This window comes from Pseudorca crassidens, chromosome 10 (genome assembly GCF_039906515.1).
Source record: "Pseudorca crassidens isolate mPseCra1 chromosome 10, mPseCra1.hap1, whole genome shotgun sequence".
Lineage (NCBI taxonomy): Eukaryota > Metazoa > Chordata > Mammalia > Artiodactyla > Delphinidae > Pseudorca > Pseudorca crassidens.
Genome location: NC_090305.1, coordinates 37558983 through 37570466, shown reverse-complemented (window position 1 = coordinate 37570466; position 11484 = coordinate 37558983). Strand labels below are relative to the sequence as shown.

The window sequence follows — 11484 nt, the reverse complement described above, 5'->3', positions numbered from 1 at the left end:
ATATTTGTTTCTCGTACCCAAAGCCGGAAGATACCTGGTTACTTTTGCTTTTGTATCCTTTCCCCGTTGGGTCTTCTGCGCAGGCGCCCTGGGCTGCTCAGGGGCAGGGGGTGGGGCGGGCCAGAACTACAGCGGTCTCCCCCGGGGCCAGGGCCCGGGAGGGTGGAGGGAGCTGGATGCCCTGACGTCATCAAGCTGCGCGTCCCGCAGGGCGGGACCCGAGCGCGACTACGCGGCCAGCGGACCGGGGCGGGTTTGTGGGGAAGCGAAACTGGGGGAGGAGGAGGCGGCTCTGGCAGCGGCAGGGCCAGGCCTGGTGGCGGCGGCATCGGCGGCCTGATCCCCCCCTCTCCGCTCCTTGGCAGCTCGCCCTCTTCCCTCAGCGTGAGTGCCGACGCGCGGCCCGGGGGGAGCGAGCGGGCGGGCCCGCGGGCTCAGTATCTTCCCCTTGGCCCCCCACGGGCGGTCGTGACCCTTACCGCCCTTTCTCTCTCCCTTCCTCCTTTACACCCTTCTTCCCCGCGCCCCATCCCCAGTCCATCAGCTGCCGCTCCCAAACGTTTCTGCGCACACATTCACACACTCACGTTATCTACAAATGAAAAGACTGGCCCGGGGAGATGTGAGCTCATCTCTTCCCTCTATGAATAGGGGTGGTAGTGCGAAACCGAGGCCCAGGTAGAGAAGACTGGAGAGGGGATTTGAACCCCTTCCCTGGGGGAGCAGCAGGTAGAACCAGGCCTTCTGCCTTCCACTTAGAAGTCCTCTGCCAGGGCACATTCTTTTGGATGTGTAGGTCACTTGAGCTGGGCACTGGTTAGCTGTGCGGCCTTCCCCTCTCGGGCCTCAGTTTCTTTTAGTGGAAAAGGAGAGGGTTGAATGAGGTGATTTGGAAGGCCCAAATCTAAGGTGGTTTGGGGAGGAGCATCGGTATCTCCTGCCTTTCGGACGCTATTTCCTCTCCTTTGTTGGCACCTACCTCAACACAGTTCTTGAGTTTCCTGTGCTTCCAGTCTCCCCCGGAGTAGCTAGGAATCAGAGGGCCCTTTTTGCTTACGTTATGGGCCTTTGGGGTGAGGGGATATTTAACACGGTAGTTTAAAGTGAAATGTGGCTCAGCCTGGTGTTGCTTTCTGTTTGTTCAACGCCTCCTGTTCTTCCTACTTCCGCAGGATAGCCCCTGCCTGTGCCTATAAGAGGCTGCCTCCTTAGGAAGGATGAGATTATGTGTTGGGTAGGCTTCCTCATCCTTGAGCTGGAGAGAAGTGAAACGTGATTCATGTTTGAAATCACGAGGGGATCAGTGGTATCTTTGGATTTCATCACTCTCTTGCTGCTGTGACCCATACTGTAAGCCTGTTCTTGTGCACCTGCAACTCCCCTTTCCTAAGGAATTGCAGCCCAGCTGAGCACCCACCTGTTTGCTCCTATTTTTGAGTACTTTCTCTTTTCTGAGTCCTCTTATAAACAACGGTTGTGTGTAAACCACACTGTATTCACTTCTACTCTTAATTGTTCTTTAATTTGATCATTCCTTAAGATTTCAGGAATCTCATAACCACTTCATTCCATCTCATTTTTTCCCCTCATGCTTGCCTCTCATGCTTACCCATGGGCATGGATGATGGTGACATGGTGCCTTGCCTGTTTCCATTCTTTTTTTGTGGAGGTGGGTTCTTGTTCTTAAACTTGTTTTTGTACCTGAGTCCTATGATATGGCTACCTCCGGTCCTGCTAACTTTCCCACTCTTCTGTTTTCTCAGTCCTAAGTCAACCACTGCGTCCATTCCTTACTCCGTTTAAAAACTTGCCCAATTCTCCCATGTTTTCAAACATCCTGAAGTAAACCAAAACCCAGCATTTGTATCATATTGTATAATCTCTTAATTGTCCTGGTGAAATAATAATGGTGATGTAGCAATCATTCTGGGATGATTTTTTCACCTTGGAAATATTTGTTGATATTCATCAGGTTTCATAATTAATTTCTAGTGTACATTGTTGTCACACATAGCCAGTGTTGCATCAAAAATATAGAATAACAAGTACGCAAGGTGTTTTTCCTCCTGTGGCTCGTGGAGTTGATCCATGACTTTTTGGTATCTGACACCAATGGCCCAGAGGCCGCGGGTCTGTGAGCACATTTTCCAGTAAAACTAACAGCTGTTATTGAAAACCAGAGCTTGGCTAGCATCCTTCCTGGACCTCATTCTGAGGAAGAAGCTATTCAAGTGCTGGCAATGGAAGCTGTTTGGAGTTGACAACTTTCATGCATTAATGGTTCATTCCCATTCTTTGAAATTCCTGCTGTGATCCTAGTGTGTCTGACAAGGGCAGCTGACTATCTGGATTTGTGGTTGCAGCAACAATGAGGAGGAGAAATGATTCAGAATGCACTGCCCCTCTCAAGAAACAGAAGAAAAGAGTTGCAGAGCTTGCCCTGAAGCTCAGCTCTACATCTGACGATGAACCTCCCTCCTCTGTCAATCATGCAGCAAAAGGTAAGCTTACCTATGTGGTCAGAGGCCACTGACCATCTGGTTATTTGAATCACTGATGCCTGAGTTGGGCAGAATACAGTTCAGTGCCTCTTGAGGAAGATTAGGCAAATTCTACAGAGGGATACTGGTTGTAGACTCTCTTCTCTTTTACCATTCTCCTCCTGGGAGTTGGGAACTTGTTTTAACTAAAAAATTGGAATTTTTACAGGTGTGCCTTAGTTCTGTTGTGGTCCTTCAGTAGGTGGCACTCTTTTGCTGCCTTAAACCAGGTGGAAGTAGCGGTGAGCATTGAGTGCCCTGTGCTTTCAGCTGTTAATGATCTTGGGGCTCTTTCACAGGGCTCGGCTCTTTGCTGCAGTGATCTGGCCTAATTCCTCTCAGGTTTTTGCATTCTGTTTCCTCAATTCCCTCAGCAGTTATGATCAGAAACACCCAAATGAATTGGAGCATCCCTGTGTTCGCTGTTTACTTTAAGCTCTAAGGATTTCACTGATCTGGTTGAAACTAGCATTTTGCTTTGCCTGCTTTTTAGGGTTACAGATGTTCACAGTTTCCACAGGTGCTTTCTATGAGAAATTGTGAAGCATCTCAGAGCTTGCCTGAAATACCAAACAATTAGAAGTAGTTCCATTTGCATTTATCTTTACTTGCCAGCTGTATTAATTTCCTAACAAAGTACCACAAACTGGGTAGCTTAAAACAATAGAAATTTATTCTCCACACTTCTGGAGGCTAGAAGTCTAAAATCAATGTGCCAGCAGGGCCATGCTCCCTCCCAAGGCTCTAGGGAAGAATCCTTCCTTGCCTTTTCTAGTTTCTGGTGGTTGCTGGTGATCCTTGGTGTTCCTTGGCTTGTAGCAGCATAATTCCAGTCTCTGCCTCTGTGTGTGTCTGTGTTCAAATTTCCCTCTTCTTATGAGGATATCAGTCATTGGATGAGGGCCCACCCTAATCCAGTATGACTTCATCTTAATTTGATTACATCTGCAAAGACCCTATTTCCAAATGCCATGTTCCCAGGTGCTGGGTGGACATGAACTTTTGGGCACTATTTAACCCAGTACACCAGCAGTCTTGCATTTTGTATCCTCTGCTGGGTCACTGGTAAATTGGAATGAAATATGGTGACAGATTGATGACTGAAAGAGTGTGAAGAATCCTTTGAGGGTGATAGAAAATACAGTTTATTCTCAACTGGTTGGCTAATTGAAGGGCGGTTACTCATCAGCTGTACTGAGTAGCTGGTCCAGAAAGGAGAAGCTTGACAGGCCTTACATACAGCTAATGAAGCCTTTGGGGCGGCTGTGATCCTGGCTGGATCAAGAGACTCTCTTATAACCTTGTGTGTGGAGATACGTGTGCCTTTAAAGTTGTCACAGTGTATTCCAGGGTAGGTGAGAAAGGCTGTATGTAACTGAGGTTACTAAGTGGGAGGGCAAAAATATATTGGGCGTATAGGTTCTAGGGCCTGTTGAGGAAAGGGAGTTTTGCTATCACCTGGGATTTGAGCAACTTGATGAAGGTAGAGTCTCCTTGGGCAGGGCTCTGGGGTAGTGGGAGAAATGGCCTGCAAGAAAGGGAGAACGTGCCTGGGGGAATAAATGATACTTAGGTGGTGGAGGTATCTGGTTCTAATCGGATCTTGGGGGACAACTGCTCTCAAGAGAATGGCTCCCAGGTAGAGGAAGGTGTATAGTTAAGGATCTTTCAAGGGAACCAGTCTAATTTAAATTTCAAGCTTTTAAAAATGTGACTGTGAATTGAGATTATCCTCCTCCCTCCCACCCTCCCACGAACTCACTTTAATTGTACCAAATGTCTTTAACCTTTTCTAGAAGTAGCACCGTATGACTCAGTCAGAATTGACTGTTGCTGTTGTTTGTACAGAATGGAAATCTAGAGGTGGCCTGTACCTTGTATGTGTCTGGCAATAGGCCATTTGGTCCCTTTCATTTGCATAAAAATGAGGCAGGAGGCAGAGGCAAACAAACATTGTTAGATTTCCCTGGGTCAGCTAATTTTAGGAAGGGCAGCTCCACATTGACCAAAAAACTCTGAGGGCTAGAGTCTGGTGTCTTCATCAGCAAGACTGCCCCTCCCCCTGCAACCCCATGCCTGGTGTGGAATAAATGCTCAGTAAATATTTACTGAATAGAACCAATGGAAGGCAGCAGTAGTATCTTTTCCAAGAAGCTTAAAATGCTTTGCCTCATTCATTTTGCCTATGTCTCCTCCAGTCTGCAGAGGATCATTTCATTAAGTACTTCGCATTTATATCATCTCTGTTCTGTGTTGGCTTCTCTCAGGCATCCCCTGGACAGTGTGCCCTCGTAGTTAACTATCTCGCCAGAAATTACATATCCCCTGAGATCTATATGCAGCTTTCCTATTCAAGTCATTGTATTAAAGCAGGTGTGTTTCCTTTTGCTCCAACCCCTTCTACCCGGACATACTGTTGAACAGATGATTGAAAAATGCTCTTTAGGGAGTACAAATAGAAAAAAAAAAAATAGTTGCTATTTCTGTCTGTCTGGGCCTTGTTTGTACTTTCTCTGCTAGATCAATGTGATGACTCATTAATAGAACTATTTAGTTTAATCGGTTTTTATTTTACATTATTGACAGGGTAGCTGCATTGCCAGTCAGAGTCTAACATCTGACCAGACTAAAGAAGAAAAGGGATGTTGTTGTCATGGCCACTGGGGCATCATATACTCTTTAGAGTATTTTAAGAGGAGTTTGAAGGCATTTTCAAGCCTAAATAAACTCTTGGAAATTTGCTATTAACATTTTGAAGCAAGGAGAGGCAGATGGAGGTCATTTTTTTCTTTTTGGTTGGTTGTCACAGAGAAACTGTGGTCTAGACCCCAAGACAATTTCCTTTTCTCTTCAGCTGTGCATCTAATGTGGGCTCCTGGCCCTCCCACAGCATGTTGCTTTGGAAGTGGCTGGGCTCCTTCACCGGCACCACACTGAAAGTGCCTTCCCCTCCGTCAGGTTTAATTCTTCGCTAAATAGGCCATTTTCCCTGAAACACCATGGTTTTCCTGTCAGCCCAGATTCATGACCTTAATCAAAAACTTCCTTTATTGGTGTCTGTTTAAATTGCTTTAACGAATTACCATTTGTCTGGCATGAAGGAGAAATGAGTCTTTAACCAGGAATGAGTGTATTCCACAGCAGTTGTTAGGCAGGATGTGGTGTTTATTAAAGTCCATAATTTATTCTTCTGCATCTGTGTGCTGCTCACCTTGGCCAGTAGTGGTTAGAGCTGTCCCTCCTTGTGTGTTGTCACTGTCATTTTTAATCTTGGCATGTTTGACCTACTGTTCTGTTACGGAAAATTTTGTCAGTAGCTGGGAAATCTCTGATTCTTCTATAAAGTGAACCTGTTTTCTTTAAACTGACTTAAGAGTAATGATTTCTATCAGGTAGAGGAGAAATCTTAAATGAAAGCTCTAAATAATGTCTTGGGCTCTCTGGTAGGTTTTAGAAGGGGAGCTCCTGGGGAGGTAAATGGGAATGCCACCCAATTTTGGCAAGTTCTTAATGAAACTCATGATTTTAATAGTCTGACCTTATTACTCCTGTTAATTTATATCCTCATCACAAGATTGTCTGCTCAATGTTTGCTAAATTCTTATCAGTCTCGGGAGGCTGAACTTCCTCTTTAGTTCCTGCTGCAGCCAAGACAGTTGTCTTCTTTTCATCTGAAAAGAGTGGCCCCAAAGGCCCAGGGGTGAAAATGAGTAGTGGCTGTGGCAGTCTGTGGACTCAGGACTAATCTAGGGAACTTTGTCTTAAATCATGTCAGGCTGAGAATTGGCTTTAAATAGCACATGAAATAAAAGAGAGAAGTAAGGCTTATCTGCTTATCCAGCACACTTTTTGGTCTCACAAAGAAAAGCCTAGTAGGGTGATATTTTAGCTCTTATCAACCTCATTCTCAGAACCTGGACAGGACAGCTATCTGTACATTAGGTAACACCTAAGGAAGAGGAATGGAGTGGAAAGATCTTTGTGCCAGAGTCTGGTGCTGGAATATTGCACCAGAGCCACCAAGGATTTGCCCAATGAGCCTTGCACCCAGATTTGGTTCTTCCTGTCATTTTGGTCCAAAAATGGCATGAGGACAAAGAAAACAAAAGATCTCTCTCTCAGATCTGAGAGTGGCAGGAACCCTGCATACCCAGGAATGATATTCATACCATTGATGGGTGCCCAGTGATGGATCCTTAAGCAAACCTAACAGCCTGGCAACCCCCTAGAGCTGGACCAAGGGCACACTCTCCTTTGAGAAGGACATCAGGTTTTCCTGACCTTTATATAGATAGACCTGTGAATCTCCAGATAGCTGGTGAAAGAAATAACAGCTGATTTAACATTGTAGTTTCTAGGTTAGTCTCTGGATTCCTGGGCTGCCCAGGGAAACTTTAGGGCAGTGCTCAGGGAGCTGCCCCCATTCCTGCACTAATCGGTACAGGTTGGAGGCATGGAAGCAACTGAGTGAAGAGACTCTGCACCTTTGGAAGCACAGTTCTTTAACATATGGGAGCTCTGTTGCAGAGCACATTTCTCCTTCACGTGGGCAATGAGAGATGAGAGGCCCAGGCTTAGTTTTAAGCTACTCAGAAGGTCTTTCCCCTCATATCTGCTGTCCTCTGAAGATTTCTCTGGAAAGGAACCAAATTCTGCACAAGGCTTAGAATGATACTTTATTTCTTTATAGCTTTTTTTTAAACCCTAATTTTCAAACTAATATATTCTTATTTATCACACAGAAAATGCAGAAAAGGCAAAACAAAATAAATATCACCTCACTTCTCAGTTTCCATGGTTACTCATTGTTAATGTTCTGGGTCTTTCTTTCTGAGTGGCACTCTCTGGCACTGTGACGTGTGCTGCATTGGTCCATGTAAGCAAGTCAGCTCCTTATTGAGGGAATTGAACAGCCACCTTTTTAAGAGGACGAAGGCAGATTTGGTGCCTCTCATTCAGGGGTATTCTCAACCAGAATTCCTCCTTAGGAGCCAGAATTTTGGTTTTAAGTTTATTCTAATTTTTTCACACATGTTCACCTGCCTTTCTTTTGCAAAATGTTATACCCTTAAAAATGCATATTTATTTTAACTATTGGGTTTTTAAGTTCTCTGGGGGTAAGATTGTTACTTTTGGATAGTATTCCATTGTATATAGCATGGACCGTTTATAAAACAGAGCATGGACCGTTTATAAAACAGGTCCTGAACCAAAGTTGTTGTCTGATCTGTTAAACAATATCAGATGTCCTTTTTCAGCCTACTGGGGTGCAGGGTGCTAAGTGATAGTCCAAGGGGGAGTCAGTTCTCTGCTAGGATATAGGTATTCCATCCTCATGCTTAAACTTTTTGTTGTTTTTGTTGTTGAACCTTAAAAAAACTTTTTTTTTAAAGACTTCTTTTTTTCTTTTAGAGCAGTTTTTAAGGTTCACAGCAAAATTGAAAGTACAAAGATATCTCCTACACACCCTGCCCTTATATGTACAGCCTCTCCCAGTAGCACCATCTCTTACCAGAGTGCTACATTTGTTACATTGATGAACCTGTGCTGACACAACATTATCAACCAGAGTTCATAGTTTATATGATGGTTCACTCTTGATGTTGTACACTCCATGGGTTTGGGCAAATATATAATGACATGTACCCTTCCTTATTTATTTATTTATTTTTTTGCGGTATGCGGGCCTCTCACTGTTGTGGCCTCTCCCGTTGCGGAGCACAGGCTCTGGATGCGCAGGCTCAGTGGCCATGGCTCATGGGCCTAGCCGCTCCGCAGCATGTGGGATCTTCCAGACCGGGGCACGAACCCATGTCCCCTGCATCGGCAGGCGGATTCTCAACCACTGCGCCACCAGGGAAGCCCCCCTTCCTTATATTTTTGAGGGCTGAATGTCTTCCACTGCATGTATGAGGTGTTGTAAGAGGAAATATCCTGAGGTACACTTAGTAGGTGCTTAGCAAAGATGACAACTGGGTGACAGTTCTTTAAATTCACTACAGTGAGCAGTTAATTTCTGTTAAATGCAAAGCCTTAGTCCAAGTGTTGGAGATAGAATGTTGGTTGTGGCAGAGTCCTTGCTCTCTAGGAGTGACCCTGTCCGGTGGGGTGGCATGTGACAACTAGCTCGCAGGAAGTGTGATGAGTGCTGTGCTGATGGTATGAATACTGGTGCTACTGGAGCACCGTGGAAGGGAGAGTCAGGCCTGGGGTGCTGGGGAAGACTTCGCTCTTCTCTGAATGTCAACCCTTAGTTTGTGTTCTCACTGGGAAATGGGTGGATCAGTGCAGACAGTCTTTAGAATTAGGATGTAATCCTCAAGTTATGAATACCTGTATAATGCCCATTTTGGGTATATATAAATAATTTTTTTACATGGCTGCCCTTTGTGCCTTTCCGCAAATACCTCCCACAAGCAGCCAAACTTTGAGTCAACATCTCTTCTCAGGGACTTCCTTTCTTCCTTAAAGGAATTGTGCTACATTGCTAAGTTAGTTTTTTTTTTTCACATTTATTTAAAATTTTAATTAAGATAATTAATATCTTTTAATTAAGATAATATATTCACATGGTTCATAAATCAAAAATATAAAATGATAGCCAATATAAACTCTAGTGATATAAAAATGTAAATCAAGTTTCACTTCTTCCACTTTCACTCGTTCCAGGTAATCATTTTGGTATTCTTTTTCCATGCCTCAACCCCACATGTGTGGATAATCACTTTTATTGGTCTTGTATATCTTTCCTTCCAAAAGCTCTTTTTGCAGTTACCAGAAATAAAAATTTATATTTTTATTGTCCCTCTTTAGTACACAAGAGTTAGGATGCCATGTTCATGAATATGGTCTAGGTCTTCTATCATTCAGTTGACAATGTGTCTCGGTGATCTCACGATTTCAATACAGAGGGAGGTTCCCAAGTTTTCTTGGTTTTTGGCATTCTTAGTGCTGCCTTAACTTTTTTCACCATGCCCTAAAAATACCAAAAGAAATACCTAACAGTTTAGTTTATTAAGTATTTAGGTCTAAATAACAAGCATTTATATCCTAACAACTGATAGATGTTTGTAAGAATAATATTCATAAATTGAAGAATTAAAAAAAATTTATTCTTAAATAAGCACAATTACTTATTAATGAGATTTGTATACTGTTGAGCACTATACAACTTCTCAAACCTTGGGATCAAATTGGATACTACCACACTTATTTCCTGTTCTGCATTCCTCCTGGCTTGCAGTTTAATACCATTTTCAATGGGAATATGCAGAAATTGTTTACCAGATTTTTTTTTTGCCACGCAGAGTGGCATGCAGGATCTTAGTTCCCCGACTAGGGATCGAACCCTCGCCCCCTGCAGTGGAAGTGTGGAATCTTAATCATTGAACAGCCAGGGAAGTCCACTGTTTACCAGATTTTTGAGATACAATCTATTTCCAAATTTGGGAGAGTTTTCCTTAAGAAACTACCTGAATAAAATTATATTGGGTTGAAATATCTTTTTTTTTTTTTTGCGGTACGCAGGCCTCTCACTGTTGTGGCCTCTCCTGTTGCGGAGCACAGGCTCCAGACGTGCAGGCTCAGCGGCCATGGCTCACGGGCCTAGCCGCTCCGCGGCATGTGGGATCTTCCCGGACCGGGGCACGAACCTGTGTCCCCTGCATCGGCAGGCAGACTCTCAACCACTGCGCCACCAGGGAAGCCTGAAATACCATTTTTTTTGGCCATGCCGTGTGGCTTGCTGGATCTTAGTTCCCCAACCAGGGATCTAACCTGGGCTCCAGCGGTGGAAGCACCGAGTCCTAACCACTGGGCTGCCAGAGAATTCCCTGAAATATCTTTAAAAAGAAAATAATAATTAATTAATTTTTGGCTGCATTGGGTCTTCATTGCTGTGCATGGGCTTTCTCTAGTTGTGGCGAGCAGGGGCTACTCTTAGTTGCAGTGCGCGGGCTTCTCATTGTGGTGGCTTCTCTTGTTGTGGAGCACAGGCTCTAGGAGTGTGGGCTTCAGTAGCTGTGGCATGTGGGCTCAGTAGTTGTGGCTCGTGGGCTCTAGAGCACAGGCTCAGTAGTTGTGACACACAGGCTTAGTTGCTCCGTGGCATGTGGGATCTTCCTGGACTACGGCTAGAACCCATGTCCCCTGCATTGGCAGGCGGATTCTTAACCACTGCGCCAGCAGGCAAGTCCTGAAATATCTTTTAAGTTAAGAGATTCACGTATCTATAAAAGATGGGGAAAGACCCAGTTACAGTGACTATCTAGACTGTGGATTATCCCACTTTTGACCAGGAGACAGGTAACCCACCACTTCCGGCAGCTGCTAAGGTGGGTCTTATTTGGAATCCTTTGGCAACAAGGTTGCTGACAATGAAGATAGTGGCTTGGCTCACTCAGGCCGGCAGCTCCCTCCTGGAGCCTTTAAGTGCAGCTCCTCTACTCTCTGCCTCTGTTGGTGTTGCTGCTTGAGCACCCCGTCTTCACTGTCCTCTCTTTTTCTTCTCTTTTTCCTTCCTTTCCTGTCTTCCCCTCCCCCTTCGCTTCTCCCTTTCTCTTTCCCACTTTCCACCTGTGAGCCGGCTCTTCTCTGGGGCTGTGCTGTATGTAGATCCACCATCTCACCTACAAGTTTGAAGGACTATGAAAACAGGAAACTAGGAGGTTAAACAATCAGAAACTGTTAGTCCTGTGATAGAATTGTTGAAAATGAAACCAGGTATCAGTGTTTGGAAATTGATTTTCAAATAATAAATAGCAGAAATAACAATCATATCATCAATAAATACATGTTATATCTGACAGTGTACTTTCAAATACATTTTTTCACTTAATCTTCAAACAACCCTATGAGGAAGATATTACCATCCCAGTTTTGTAAGGGATGGGAAAGGAAAACTGATATTTTGAACTCTTGTATGTCAAGTACCATTAGGAACCAC

General features: G+C 44.4%; 1 protein-coding gene across 8 annotated transcripts in view; it reads left to right on the top strand.

Moving 5' to 3' along the window:
- The first annotated feature begins 218 nt into the window (after positions 1 to 218).
- The window catches only part of CMTR1 (cap methyltransferase 1), a 59756-nt gene continuing 48490 nt past the window's right edge, over positions 219 to 11484 (top strand). For 3 of the 8 annotated variants that reach the window (XM_067753116.1, XM_067753119.1, XM_067753113.1), the window contains exons 1-2: positions 222 to 384; positions 2364 to 2501. In XM_067753116.1, the coding sequence (XP_067609217.1) occupies positions 2369 to 2501 (133 nt within the window). In that variant the 5' untranslated portion in view covers positions 222 to 384; positions 2364 to 2368. Of the gene's footprint in view, positions 385 to 2363; positions 2502 to 11484 lie in introns of all 8 variants that reach the window. The other 5 variants (XM_067753120.1, XM_067753114.1, XM_067753121.1 and 2 more) reach the window with 4 other exon arrangements.